The 16,236-nt window shown below is 34.8% G+C and overlaps 1 protein-coding gene across 1 annotated transcript in view; it reads right to left on the bottom strand.

Moving 5' to 3' along the window:
- LOC129221134 (uncharacterized) overlaps positions 1–16,236 on the bottom strand; it is a 221,057-nt gene that overhangs the window by 201,966 nt on the left and 2,855 nt on the right. The window contains exon 2 of the mRNA XM_054855579.1: positions 9,503–9,609. Within this exon, the coding sequence (XP_054711554.1) occupies positions 9,503–9,609 (107 nt within the window). The remainder of the gene's footprint in view (positions 1–9,502; positions 9,610–16,236) is intronic.

Genomic DNA, 16,236 nt, shown 5'->3' with positions numbered 1-16,236 from the left:
AAAAGGTTTTTACTGCCGTGTGTAAAACGCAATAGCATAGTTTTTATCAATGTCATATGACTTTCTGAAAATGAAATTACGCTTAAATGTTCATTCGTTAGTTGGTCTACCTACAACAAGCATATAAAGTTATTACACTAATTGTTGTTCATTTATCAGTCCTTTTATGCATTACCTGAATCTTTAGGTTAAAGCGTTAGGTTTCGCGTAAAAAGAGCCATTTTGGGTCCAAAACGTAAATTTTGAATCAAAAAAGAACTATTCATCGATTTCTTTTTCGAATTGGTCAATAAACCTTCCCATTGCTAATCTAGACAAACCGTGAAAACTTCACCGGCATCAGTTCGGTAGTTTTCGAGTTTACGCCGGACATAGAAAGTTGGGGCTTGTGTTTTATATCTATGAAGGTATGTGTGAATATAATTGCTGCAGGCATACTTAACTGCTGATACATCTATTTAGTATTATGTGAATGAGTATTATTTTACCTACGTTCCTTTTAAAACAAAGCGCAAAAGAAAGAGAGACGGAGAGAAAAAAGGTGGGGGAAAAGCAACTTTCAAAAAATATAATTGAGGTGAACAAGGAAAGTAAGATTAATCTCCCGTGACGAAAAAGCTGACAACAAAAGGAAATATCAAAAGCAAGTTAATTAATTTAGCAAGTAATTTTGAATGAAAAATATTTAAACAGAGATTTTAAGTTTAGGTTGTCAGAATGTATGCCTTCCTTTCTCCTCAACGCACCCGCAACTTTTGAGAGATTTATCATATTAAGGCAAAATATTTTTTTTTAATATTTTACAGATCTTTAGTAGAAATATTTCGTGTGTAATGTTTGTTTGCTTCCTTTAAGCACCTTTTTGTTAAGTTTAAAAAACCTTTAACTCTTTACTGAACTATTAATCCGGATCTAAAAGGCGGATTTTCCTCTGGGGAACTTTTTTGAAAAACTTAACTCTAGAATAAGTGCAGTTATAATTAAACTACCAGCTACTTTTGAGCAGTTAAAAAATTTCTAACAATCGAATCTAAAAATGAAGTTTAAATCTTTTAGTCTAAGAAACAATAAAAAGCTTCTAATTTTTTTTTTTTTTTTTTATTAGGATTTTTTTAAATTTTAATAAATAGATAAATAAAAAGAATTGAAATTGTAGATTGAAATTGTAATCGCTTAACTCGTTCTTAATTTTATTCGTATTAAATAAAAAAAAATGTGAGTAAAAAAGAAAGAACTGTTCTTTTGTATGCTCAATGATTAGATCAACGATTCGTTGATTGACTAAATGAACAGATTAAACGCACGAATAAACATTCAACATGTTTTGTATTTCGAAAAAAAAAAGAATCTAAGCGTTGTTACCCGCATTATATGATTGTGTGGAGATGGGAGAAAGTATTAGAGTCTTCAAAAGTTTGTTTTTGATTATTCACTAATATTTTATGGGATGCTGACACAGTTTGACCGTTTTCGGAAATTATTCTCTGTGCGTGAGAGTCTGTATGTGAGAAAAAAAATTTGTGGGATCACTAACTAAAAAATTATGCAAGAAATAGAATAAAACTCTCTGCAGAGATGAACTCAGGAAGGAACTGATTCTTATTAGATTTTGATATGAACTGTTCAAAGGTGTTGACTCATTAAACCGTTTGTCTTGTTAAGCGAAATTGCTTTATCGAAAAAAGAAAATAAATAAAGAAAAAAATATTAATTTGAACTTTGACATCTTGAATTCAAATTATGTTTTACGCAATCACGAGTGTGTGTGTGTGTATGTAAGCGTGTATGTTTGTGCGTGGGGGGGGGTATGTTTGTTTGTGTGTGGAGGGTATGTGTATGTGTGTAGGCATGTGTGTTTTTATGTGTGTGTGTGTGTGGGTAGTTGTGTGTATGCGTAGGTGTGTGTATGTGTATATGTGTAGGCATGTGTGTTTTTATGTGTGTGTGGGGGGGGTAGTTGTGTGTATGCGTAGGTGTGTGTGTTTATGTGTATGTGTAGGTGTCTGTATGCATGCGTGTGTGTATGTGTTTGTGTGTGTAAGTGTATGTGTAAGTGTAGGCATGTAAGTGACGCAACCTGGAGACTGTTTTCGCTAGAGGAGCAGCATCGTGATGCCGGTCGACGGTAGTGCTGCAGAGGGAGGTGGGGGAAAAATAAAATCATAGGAATTCAAAACAGTCAAGTGAGACAATAAGCAATGTGATTTCTCAAAAACAATCAGGTAAAATTTGGTACTTGAATGGTTCCCGATAAAAACTGGCGCTGAGTCATTATTGGTGTCAGTAGCTTAAAGGAAATTTGCGGCATATAATGATTTGAAAGTCTGAATAAAGGTTTAATATACGTGCAAAAAAAATATATGCGATTCCAAGGACTTAATAATTAAAATACGTAATTATTGAGCAAAACTTTCTATATTTCATTCTTAATTTTCGTACTTGACTTTGGCAATAATTAAGCAGTAATACAAGTTGCTTATTTGAAATAAAAGACTGCAATTTAGATACTGCTCTAACTTCCAAGATTTTATGGCATAAACACCGTTTTTAAGTTTACTTTTTTTATCCGTTGAATTTCAAAATTTTATATTGGAGGCACATTTGATGTTAAAGTGAAACATATGTAAGTTGACTACTTGCGGTCTAGTGGTCAACTTAGACAGGCGGTCAAGTTATGGAGGTTGATGTATATGATGTAGAACTAATTGTGTATCTGAAAAATGCGGTCAACTTAGACAGGTTGTCAACTTAAAAGGATGGTCAACTTTATAGATTTTACTGCATTTAGTTTTGAATATTCATTTTTCTATGTTAATTTTGCTCATATAATTATATATAAATACAAAAAATTGCCATGGTTCGAATTTTTTTTAAAAAAGAAGAGCATAAAATTTGAAAAAAAAAATAGCAAATTTAATAGAAAGTATCTTGTTGCTTCCTTGGTCATAAAGATATGGTTTGTTCTAAAATAATCGTTTTAACTGATGGAAAGAAAGTTTTGAAATAACAGGGAGTGATAACTCGTATCTGAAAATCAAGTTTGTTTACGGAAACGTAAATTTGTTTCGTTTTTCTTTTTTGTTTACTTTACGGTAGTAAAACATAAACTTAGATTCGCTCCTAGATTTTTTCTATATTCCTAAGTAAAAGAATACCTTGAATGCCACTGCTTAAACAAAGAAGTAGGTTAATCATAATAAGCACAAAAGGTATTGCAAAAAAAATCGAACTTTTTGCCCCAAATTTTAGTAACACAAATAGCCCCGTCACGAATAAAGTCAGCTGTCCCCGAACGCGAAAAAATTAAAGAAACTAATAACCTTAAAATCGCTCCCGAAATTCCACAGAAATCATTATGTTGATGGCATCATTTATGCGACGGCATTTCAGAGAGATCAGAGACTCCACCTTCCAAGAAGCGATATTGATTTCACACGAGGTCAGTAGACTGTTCTATTTCGGATTTAATAGCATTACGGTTAAATAACAAGAATAGTTCCGAGTATATTAAACGTGTATAAGAACAGTTGTACTTCTCACAATCGAACACGCATATGACACAGCATGAACTCAATCATCGAGATTGTGAATTTGAAACGTGTTCTATATATTTCAATCTTTTTGACGTTTCTAAATAGCTCTTTCGTGGCTATTCTAAGGTATTCCAGGTGTTGGTTAAATCGTATTTAGTCTACTCTGCAGTTTTTGTGTTTGTGGTACTTCGTAGAATTTTATCGAGTTATTCTGATTAGTATCGCTTGTGGTCGCAATTCGAATATCATGATTAGTGTCTATTTCAATCCGACTCGACAGCGTTCGCCTCTGAGCAATAACCCAAATTTGTTTACTTTTAGGCAGAAATGTAGGTTTATACTTTAAAATAGCATTTCTCTCGATTGGCGTGAAAATTTAAAGCATTCTAGCTAGGACATTTTCGTCCCCAAAAAATTGAATTCCTGTGAAAATTTTACTTAAATGAAATTAAAAAAAATTAAATTATATTAATTTGAATTTTTGGCATCTTGAATTCAAATTATGTTTTTCGCAATCACGAGCGTGTGTGTGTGAGTGTATGTATGCATGTGTGTAATTGTGTATGCAGTGCTGTGCGTGTACGTGCGTGCGCGTGTAGGTGTTCGTGTGTGTGTGTAGGCGTTCGTTTGTGTGTGTATGTAGGCGTGTGTGTTTGTGTCTGTGTGCAGGCATGAGTGTGTATATGTGTGTGTATGTGTGTGTAGGAGTGTGTGTACGTGTAGGTGTGTGTATGTATGCGTGTGTGTCAGGGGCGCCGACTTGCAAAAATCATTGGGGGGGCTGGCCCAGTCATCACCGGGGGTTTAGGGGGTTATGTAATCCCATGGAGGTTCCCCCCCCCCAAATAAAGGTCGATTGTTGTGCCTTGAAAATGCCAATTTACATATTTTCTGGTGTGTATAATTTAAAAAACAAACAGTATGTGGCATGGCGTTTTCAAAGTAAAACAATCCAAAAATTGGTATACAAATTTTTCTGGTTCAACTAGATCATGTCACTTGTCTTAGTAAGAGACATTTTTTTGTTCTATTTTATGGGGAGTCATGCAGTGCCGTAGCTAGGCATGGAAAAGGTAGGGCGCTTGACTTGCATTGAAGGGCACTGCCAGAGACGCCGACTTAAAAAAATATCGGGGGAAAGGGGGCATGCCGCAGGAAATTTTCTAAATTTGAGATGAAAAATAGTGAGTTTTAAAGTTTTTTAAAATCATATAATCAGCATTAGAGCCTCGAAAACTCGACAAGCCCGACACATATTTTTTGGCTTCGAAAAACGGAAGAAATAAATACAAACACACACAGTATTTTTGTAAAAAGGAAATTTAATTTACGCATGCTTTTTAAGACCCGTTGTTTTTACATTAGTGACATCGGCTAACATATTCAAGTGTAAACGCAGTCTCTCAATGTCTAGGTCATTTTTGAAAAACTCAGTTGATTTTTCAAAATGTTCTCTACTCTGTCACCTCTGTTTAATAAAAGCAAGCACTCTTGTTCAACTGCAATGACCTGTGTGCGTCCAGTTGATGTAAATCGCCCAATAATGCAAAATTGCACCATTTTACAAACCTCAATGTATATTGCCTTGTAGTACAGTCAACTCCCGTCTTACGCGAGGGATGCATTCCAAGACCTCTCGCGTAGGTCGAATTTTCGCGTTGTGGAAAAGGGTATGTGTAAAATTTTTTATAAACGTACCCAATTATTTTAGACACTTGTAAAAAAACCCTCAAACTGTTAAAAACCATCTCTTAACTAACTGTACATTACTGTCTCTTACATAAAGAACTGAATGTTTACTTGTATTTAAAAAAAAAACGTTTTATTCAACATAAAATACTGCTACGATGTACAAAATCAATGATTAATGGGAAAGAAAGAAAAAATAAACCGGTATACGGCAGACACAGTATATAGTAAGAAAAGCAAATGCATCTTTAGTTGTACTGTACAGTCGATCAATTAATGATATTCGTACACAATACATGAGCAGTTTCCATTTTCATAAATTTTTGCAAGACACTACTCGGTGAATTTTTACGGATTTCCTTTTCTTGACTTATAATTGTATATACGGAAGAATCACTCATACCTAATTCTCGTGCTACCTTCAACGCATTTTTTAGTTGACCATCAGTTTTTCAAGAAGCTCTAGCTTTTCTTTAATTGTCATGAAACTTTCTCTTTTTATCTTCACAAACTTTAGATGAAACAGCGCTCTTAGGTGTCATTATATTTCATTAACTTTCGCATTTAAAATGAAAAGGGAACTTCTACTCTCAGCGATGGTAAAAGGATAAAGATACATTCATGAAAAAAAATTTTTTAGTACCCAATAACAAAGCTGATACGAACACACCACGATTCCCTTCCGAGAATTTTCGTGTTGCGGTCAGGAATTCGCGTTAGGTCTGAATACTGGAGAAAAAATCGTGTTATAGCTATTTCGCATAAGTAGCGCGAGTCAAATGTTTTCCTTTGGGATTTTGAAAGTGTGCGGTGAGCTGCCTTCATTGTTTTCATACTTCTTTGGTACACGTCGATTCCGAGGAAGGGAAGGATCATCATTTTGTGAAGGTTTTCTTTTAAATACGATTCCCAAAAGTATTCAAAACTTATCACGCCTCTCATATTATATACAAATCAAACTCTCATATATATTTTTTCAGATCAGCAACACTTAGGTGAGCGCGCCGCAGCGCTGCCCACCGGCAACAGACTTGTCCCGTAAGTTCGCGCACTGGGACAAATTTTTACAGTACTCGCAGCACTGTAACACTATCATCATTCGCACCACTCGTTTTCAGTTAACCTGCTTACACAACCGTAATAATTATTTGTTTTAACTCATTACTGAATATATTTTACAAGGTAAACTATCTTCAAACAAGGAAAATAAAAGATAAATTTATGAGTTTAGAAAGCATAATGTAACTTATAATTTTCTTGATTTATTGGGGGGGCTCTACCCCTCAAAAAGCTCGGGCCCCCTCAAGCCCCATGGAGTCGGCGCCACTGGTGTGTGTGTAGGATATGGACGCAACCTAGACACGGTTTTCGCAAGAGGAGCAGCATCGTGAGGCGGCCGGTCGACGGTGATGCTGCAGAGGGTGCTGGCGGGAAAATAAAATCAGCTTAACGCCAAAAACATTCAAATGAGAACAATAAGCAATCGTGATTGCTCAAAAAGACAACAAAATTTAACTACTGTGAGCGTTTGCCCTTGTCTGGCTCGGGCAAAAGTTACCAGATAATTTACACATGCCCATAACTGACACGGGCGAAAGTTACCGCAGAATTTGCACATGCCCATATATGAGAGGGGCAAAAGCTACCAGATAATTTGCACATGACCATATTTGTGAGGTGAAAAAGCTACCAGATAATTTGCACATGCCCATATCTGAGAGGGGTAAAAGCTACCAGATCATTTGCACATGACCATATCTATAAATTAATATAATTTAATTCAGTAAAAGCTACCAGATAATTCGCACATGCCCATATCTGACACTGGGCGAAAGTTACTGGATAATTTGCAGATGCTCGTATCTGACGTGGATTACTTGCACATGCCCGTATCTGACGCGGATAATTTGAACATTCTCATATTTAACATGGGTGAAGGTTATCGGATAATTTGCGCATGCCCGTATTTGACACGAGTGTTGTTAAAAAGAGGGGCAGCTCTTGTGTGTGTATGTGATGTTGACGCAATAATATAAGGACATGAAAATATACTTCAAATGTATTTTACGCAACTGTAATGTGTGTTAACGAAATATTTTAGAAAGCGAAGAACTATATTGTACTATAACTACTGTGATACATTGAAAATACTGAGTTTCTTTTAATGACTATTTTTTACCAATTTTTAACTGAAAGAACCGTAATCAAGCCAAATGGCATAGGAAGACTCATAGGTCATCGATTACTAGTTAAATGATTTTCGTTCCTCTGTTCCGATGCATTTCTATCGTGCCATTCAAACTCTTTTATACCAATATGAGGTCACTTAGTAAAGACAACCAATGTTTGAAAAGATTTTACTTCCCGAAAATAAACTATCATAATCTGTCATTTATGAACTCCAAAGATTTTGAAAACAAGTAGATCCGGGTACTTCACAGAGGTGCATCAAGTTCTTCCTTGTAAATAATTCGTGAATCTTGGGCTTTTAAACATAACTGTAGGTTGGATGTTGGATCGCTTTTTATTTATTTATTTATTTATTTTTTACCGAAATTTCTTGTAGTGGAAACGTTGTGTTATTGATATCCAATGTTTGCAAAAAAAAAAAAAAACTTTGAAATCAAAATATATCTAGATCTCCACCAAGACCTTGAAATTTTGCCAAATATGTGAAAAAATTAATTAATATTTAAAATGTTTTATGGGGGGGGGTTTAAATCACGTGAAGCGGAAATTGTTTCACGGCAACATTTTTTACTTATAAAAAGAAAGCACTAATAATGAATGATATTTAAGTTCTCCTCTGGGCCGGTGAAATTTGTATTGATTCGCACAATATTAAACGAAGTACTTTGTTTGCTGTTGTAAGCCACCTTCATGAGAGAATTTCTTGGTGATTTTATGGACGGGTCTTTTAGGCAATTTTCAGAACATCTCACTTCCTTACAGCATACATAAATACTTTTATTCAGTACTAAATGCATCTACTTTTACTGAAGATCCACAGAGATTTTTTTCTAAACTTCGCAATTTGTAGTTGCCAGTATTGACTATTGGCCCATCCGATCTGATTGCAAATAACTTCAGCTTAGACAACTGACTTGTTTTCAAATAATTCTAAAGTTCTGGGCAGTACTTCATTAGCCCTACTATTTTCTGGGGATAATTGACTTGCTCTTCGGCACTTGTAATAACACTACGTGCTACTCCACTTAAATTCTTCTGTATGAAATGCTATCTTCTTTAAAAATTGCAAGGGTTTAGTCCTTTGTCTTATCGAAACACATAGCCAGCAACTTTGTTTCATCTTTTACGAAATCATTTTTCGAATTCAAGTAAACTTCCTTCTTTTGAAATTTTGTTTTACCTGTATCGATCATTATAGTGAAGTAAGTATTCCTGCCCTAGGATGTCAAGACCTTGAAGGGCAGCGCATTTAGTCCACGAGCTCATTTCCTTTGAATTGAACGAGAAGTTCTGTCTAGAACTAGACGAGCCTACTTTCCCGTACATCCATACTACTTTCTAGTACCTGATCAATATACTCAAAAATAGCTAAAATCGCGAATTTTTTCAAACATATTTTAAAAATACTTTAAACTGATTTCTAGAAATAAAATATTCCTCACTCATCTAAAAAAAATCGATGCGTAAAAAAAAAAGCAGCAATTTTTAAACAAAGCAGCTAATACACTTTTTTCCAATAAAAAAATCTTTAACAGCTTTCAAAACGAAAAAATTATAATTAAAATTCATAAGCTCATTAAAATAAATACATCATATCAAAATAATAAAAATATCGTTTCTTTTTCCCCTATTCGCATCTTGACTCACGTGTATTGGCAACGATATGATTGATAGCATGAGTAATGCGCACAATTTTAATTCGCTTCTTGATTATCATAACGTGGAAACGTGGTAGAAAGATGCGCCAAAGAGCATCATTTGTGACGTCATCAAGACCACGCCTTGTTTGAACAATCGGACATTTTAAAACAAATTTCCCTATTGTAAGTATTGAACTCATAACGCGTTTCTTCGAATATCTCGGAAGCTCATCTCTGAAGATATTGCCGTTTACCTGCCCACGGGCAGTATTGTACTTTAGCCTTACTGTACAAGCTTGCTTATTTAGTTTTCGCTTAAAGCAAGAAAAATGCGTGAAATTTAACATTTCCTTATGGTTAGTATTGGATCTAAAACGCATTTCTTCAAACATCTCGCGTTCAGTCGCGCAAACATCAGTTCTTCATACTAAGAAAATAGCAAAAAATTACCTCACAAATCCAACTGAAATGGTATGATCCACAGCTTGATTTTTGGCCAGTTTTCGCTTCTCGAGCCATTTTTCCTTTGGTACTAAATAAAGATGTAATTCCACAAGCTGCATGAAAAGAAAACGCATAACTTTAACTTTTTTTTTTTTTGGTAAAATAATCCTCATAAATTTAATCAAATAAAATGCAAACTTCATGGAAGTTTTTTTTTTTTTTTTTTTCACGAATAAAATTATTCAAAAATCAGAATTGGTACACATTTTAAAATTTTCTTTAAAATAATATTCAATTGATTTCAGTTTTTTTTTTTTTTTTTTTTTTTTTTTGATTAAAACAAAAGCAATTGCTTAGCGTTTAAGGTTTACATGAAACATAAGAGCATACTTTTCTCCATACACTTTTTACAACTGTCTACAAAGTTTTGCTTAGAGCGGCAATTTCAAGATTATCTGAGATGCAGATTTTCCAGGACATATGCTTTAAAAAACACCAACAATTTTGATTATTTTTTCTAAATAAAGATTTATCAAAAGTATTAACATACATACATATTGCATATACTCAGGTTAAGTTTGCTTGGGAACTCAAAGGACTTCAGCTCCTGCACTGATTTTTAGTTTCATGTCAATATTTACTCATTAGACAGAACTCAAACTTTTTACGCAGTAAAATAATTTCTGAAGACTATATATAAGGCTTCCTCACTTTTTAAATTAGAAACTAGCTGCGTGCCCGGCGTTGCACGGGCTACCTAAAAAATGTAAGAGCAGTCCAGTTGATGCTTTTGTAGTACACTGACACTAGTTTCTAACGCGTTAAGGAATAAATAAATGCGCGTAAAGCAAGGTTTGCAAAACACCAGTAAAACATATTTTTGCCAAAACACCTCATCAACGTTAATAATCGTTATCAATGATACAAGTTATGAGTACATTTTCAGTCAGCACAAAAGGGGAAAATATATGCATTATCAACTATAATCTTTACTCACGTTAAACTGAATTACATCTGATAGACTATATCGGAAATATTTATGCACAATAACAATCCGCTTTTTACATAAAATAGTCTACTACCCGGCGTTGCCCGGGTGTTTATTAATGCAACATACCACTCAGATAAATATTTGGATGGATTCTATCCACATGGTCGTACAAGAATTACATCAATCCGTTTTCCAGGTACAAACCCTCAAAGAACTTAAATAACTTGTAAATCACTCATTTACTTTACGACGTGCACGGTCCTCCTCGAAAATGAAAGTTATGTCATGTGACGCGTATTTAACAATCAGGCTTGAACCAAAAAAAAAAGTCACTGAAATTTTGCGGCAGATTGCGGAAAACCCCAAAAAGTAAACATTTTAAATCCCCTGATTACAGGAAAAGCCTCAAAATAAAAACAAGAATTTTACCTGTTCATATTCGAGAAAAAAAATGGCAACAGATCTTTCATCTCAATGATTTTCTTCACCCGCTATACATTTTAATAAAAGCATTGTTATGGAAAGTTGAGATGAAGCACTGAATAATAATTTGAATGGAGGAAAGCCTTCGAAAAATAGGGATTTGATTTTGAAATCTAAGAGTCATAATTAATAGTTTTTAATTGCTATCTCCGCTAATTATTATCGGAGGATTATGTTAAATAGCCAAACATGAAGACGGGAAGATGACGAATCCATCGATACCTGGTTCGATGGTCAGTTCACTGTCGTTCGGGAGAAGAAGCTTGGACATAGATAGATAGATAGATAGATACTCAGATTTTATATGTATAAGATTGAGCCCTCCATATACCATTGATATAACCATTTATATAGTTTTTAAAACCGAATCTAAACACAGAAGTGAAAACTAACAGACAGTTGTAAAAAGTGTGTTGCATGTTTTTTTTTAATACAGAACAATCTCCCGTCAGCAGACATCAGTGCCACAAGAATATTTATCTGCAAAACAGAGGTGTCGCAAAACCGGGAATGTTTTTTAATTTTTGCAATATGGCTCAGTAAACCGTTATTAATCCGGACTTCGCTTAATCCGGACAGCGATTTAAATGTACATACGGTATAAATAAAGGGCGATTTAGCGCAGTACTGTATTTCTGAGGTCTTTTTTTTTTTTTTTTTTTTTTGATGATGTATATTATGGTAGTTTTCGCTTATGCAGTTTTACATTTCATTCTCTTGAATTCAACATACAATTTTCACTGTGTACAATAGTTTGTTTTTGCATCTTGCTCAATTTATATGTTATTTTGTTTAATTTGTACCCGAAAAAATGAGGTTCTACTGTATTTAAATTTTGTATGCATAGCATTACACTTCATTAGTATTCTTTCTTTTGTTTTTTCAAAGATACACACTCAAACCTGTTTTTGTGTGGTGGAAAAGGACCGCATAAAATACACTTAGGAACATTGAAAATAGCGCCCGAAGAAGGGAACATTGGATTGAAGTGAAATTTAATGTACAGAATAATATAGGTGAGAGAGACACTTGATTCCCAAAATCTAGACAATTAAACAAATACATGCTCAGAAATGAGATAAATGCAGTGCTTAATAGTGCGTTGGACCTTCTTTTGCTGCAACACAAGCCGCAACACGGCCCTGCATTGAGCTAATTAAACGTCTGATGTTGTCCTGAGGAAGATGGACCCAGAAATTTTGAACACACTTCTAAATTTTGCACAGAGTAGCACAGCGGCATCAGCCGTTTCAGGTGATCCCATACATGCTTTATAGGGGACAAATGGGGGGAGCGGGCTGGCCATGGAAGACTCTCAAAAGGACCTAAGAAGTCTTGAGTAACTCTATCTGTATGCGGCCGCGCATTATCTTGCTGGATAATTACCCGTGGGAGATCATTTAGAAACGGTCCTACATGTGGTTACAGAATTTCATTAACATAACTTTGACTTAAGGTTCCACGTACCACAACTAGAGTGGACCGACTATCATAGGCTTAGACCCCCAGACCATTATGCGTGCCGTGCGGGCAGTGTGCCGTGCGATAGAATGGGTGGAATGGTACCTTTTAACAGGGCGCCTTCACACCCGTGCGCGGTTATCATCTGACCCCAAAATGAACCGGGATTCATCGACGAACACCACCTTTTGCCAGTTAAATGACACCCCACATCGCTCTGGCTTCGCACCATTGTAAACGGAGTTGCCTATGTTTTGGTGTTAAAGGGAGTACACGAAAAGGACGCTTCGGCAGCAGATTCACTTCCGCTAGACGTCTAAAAATGGTTTGGGGAACAACTGCTACCCCTACATTTGCATGTATGGTGGAACGAGTCACTGTGGGATCCACAAGCGCTTGCCGGACAATCCTCTCTCCTCGTCGTCTTCCCGGTCGTTCCAGACCCGGTTTTTCGCACGTAAGTACTATTTCGTGTCTACTGCATGCAACACTTTCTAACGGAACACTTTGAACAATCCACCTGGGCAGCAACATGGCTCGTCGACCGGCCCCCAATTTTCATGCCGATGATCAAACCTCTCACAAACTCGCTTAACTGTAAGAAATGTTTTCTAAATGGTCTACCTGGCATCCTTCACGCATTAAGGTTCTCCAACAATCGGGATGTAATCGTAACATTTATGAATCTTAAATTATGCACTGGTTTATATAGCACCTTTTTCCAGATTGCACCGATACTGTGGGTAACTGATCATGCGCATTGATATATACCAAACCTGAATCGTTTTCATATCAGATGTCACTCTTCTTATATGCAAAGTTTCGCGATTGTACCTATCTTATTTCTTGGGGCGCTATTTTCAATGTTTCTGAGTGTAATCGTTCGTTTTATGAATAAATTCGTCCGTTTTATAGATAATTTCGTCTATTGAGTCCCAATCCGATTGAAATTTTCATACACCGCACAAAAAAAGTTCGCACAAAAAAAAAAAAAAAAAAACGCACAAGATAAATTGCACAAAAAAGACCGCACAAAAACAGGTTTGAGTGTATAAATTAAATAATCTCACTAACTTCTCATTCAAAGTCATAATCCAATCAGACATGATGCTAGTGATAATTCACTCTTTTATGTTTTTTCAGTTTTGCATTCAGAGATTCATTGATTTTTTTCTAAAAATAACTGTTCTAGCAATAGAATGCTATCTTTTTGGACAGCTAACAGCAATAAATATTGTTCAGAAATGAAATTAACTGACTTAACGTCTTGTGATTTATAATTGATTTCACTTCCTTAAATCAGCTTTCCTCAACCTGAGGGGCGGGGGGGCGTAGATGAATTTCAAGGGAAGCGTGAATGCATAGAGGATAAAATAAAAAGAAAACAATGATTAATTCCATTTTGTGGTCCTACAAATAATAATGAACAGTGCCAGCTCTCTCATTATTATTGCGAAAACGATTGATGGCAGGGCCGGCACGCCAATCTCACATAAATTCTAGATTACCTCCAAAAAAAAGTATTTTTTTATTTTATTCTTGGTTTTCATATATTCCTGTAATAATATGTGCAAAATCAAGTTTTGTGTAGTAATGATGACTTTTGTACGTGGTGTACTTGTATCAACTTCATATGGTGGGGAGAGGGCGAAGGGGGGACGCGATCTCATGTCAGTGTTCAAAGGGGGGGGGGGAATATCCTGAACGGATGAGAACCCCTGCCTTACAGTACTCTTAAAAGATCATCTAACCGGCAAACAATATCAAAACTGGATTTATAATCGCGATATAACAGTAAAAACTAAAATAGTTGCATTTATTTATTTATTTTTAATGTCCGTTCTGCAGAGGGCTACGGAGTCGGAGTCAGATTGATTTTGAGGCAAAAGAGTTCGAGTCGGGAGTCAAAGGTAATAATCAATTTTCTCTCAGACTCCCTCCTGTGCAGTTGCAGTCGGAATCCCACTGATTTTCGGGTAAATTTGTCGGAGTCAAAGGCTCTAAAAATTCCGGAGTCGGAGCAGAAGTAGGTCATTTTTCTTCCGACTCAACAGTCTTTGATCTGCATAGCTCCATGCCTTTTTCTACAACTGAATACAGTTTTTCTTACATTAATTAAACAAACGTAAAGAAAACCGTTTTACAGAGTGAAGTATAGACGCGATAGGAGAATTGAAACAATGATTTTAAAAAATCTATCTGGAAAAAATTCTTGGCCAGCTATAGAAAACATCTTACACAACAGCACATGGAAGAATTAAAGTGGAAGACTGATTAACATTGTTTGTACTTTAGATTCACGTGAAGTTGAAATTTTCATTTTGAAATTCGGCAGAAAAATGTTTATCCTAGCAATTCTAAAATTATCCCTCTACCAAAATAATAATAAGTTTATATTCACTTAATTAATTTTTGTGTCAGTTAATTTTTATACCAGTTTCATTCTGTAGTCACTGCTTTCCTAGCAATTATTTGGCTACAAAAAACTTAGTACTAGGATAATTAAATACAATAGTATCTATGCAAATATTTTTCACGTGTTCTCAAAAAATAAGTAATATTGAAAACGGAAACATAAAAATTTATCCAGCTGACATACAAGCTTAACAACCTTATTTATGGTCGCAATGACGAAAAAGTTGGGAAACAGCAACAGTCATTAAAATTAAAATTTTAGTGAAAGATAAAGTACTTTATAAATTTGTTGTTCTTAAGAAGACATTTTAAAAATGAATTTTAATCTTCTTAAACATACCAAATTAGGTAGATAGCAAAAAAGAGATTAATAAACAACAAAATTAAATAATTAAATCAATTTAGTGTATGTAATTCGGAGAGAGAGAGAGAGAGAGGATAAATAACTTTAATTGCTTTTTGTTGATAATAATAACACTAAATGGTTTCAATAAAGAACAACAAACGCATTCTTTAAAAGTCACTGACAATTACTACGAAAAAAAAAAATAATGATAATTGTTATTATCATTGCTATCACCATGAAAACGTAGTTATCAAGGAAAAATTATTTATTTTTTTAAGTTGAGTTTTCGTTAATGAAATGCTTTTTTAAAACAAATTTGAAATTCGTAAAATATTCCAAATGATATGATCCAATGTACGTTTTGCCGTCTTCTCCGCAGTTCAAATTTGATAAAATTGAAAATCTTCCGAAAAGCCGAGCATATTTTTGCCACCAAAACTACGAAAGAATGCTAATTCAATTTTTGATTATTATGTCCGTTAATTAAAGTCGTACAAAGATAGGACCTGGCTTAATAGGAAACCTAGAAACTTTCAAATTTTCTGATACCTTGTTAAACCCCTGGCGGCCGTTTTTGAGTCGATTGTACGTGAAATATTTAAATTTCATTTATCTCTTACATTGTTTATTTATTAAGGCTCACTACAACTCGCTCAAATGATGACAAAAATAAACCTCCTTAGAGTGTTTGCCGCCAAAAACAAATCAGCATCTGTTTTCGTTTAGGTTCACTTGTATACCAAATTTTGTCTGAATCCTCTCATTGTTGCTGGAGACCTAGCAATCACACCTAAATCGAAAGAACTTTCAATTGATCGCCTTTCTCAGATGTACCAGCATACCAAATTTGGTCTGAATCTTTGCACTTCAGGACATATAGCAGCTACAAGTACAATAATTCTGACTTCAAGCTTTGAATCAGTAAAGAAATAATGCGTTTAAAAAACGGACTGTAACCCGATTGCTACTCAACAAAATATTGATCCTTAAAACTAGATTTACAATATAAACTTTACATGACAAAAATGAATCACAGCAATGTTT

This window comes from Uloborus diversus, chromosome 4, assembly GCF_026930045.1.
Source record: "Uloborus diversus isolate 005 chromosome 4, Udiv.v.3.1, whole genome shotgun sequence".
In the NCBI taxonomy this organism is placed as follows: domain Eukaryota; kingdom Metazoa; phylum Arthropoda; class Arachnida; order Araneae; family Uloboridae; genus Uloborus; species Uloborus diversus.
This window is presented reverse-complemented; position numbering and strand designations above follow the sequence as displayed.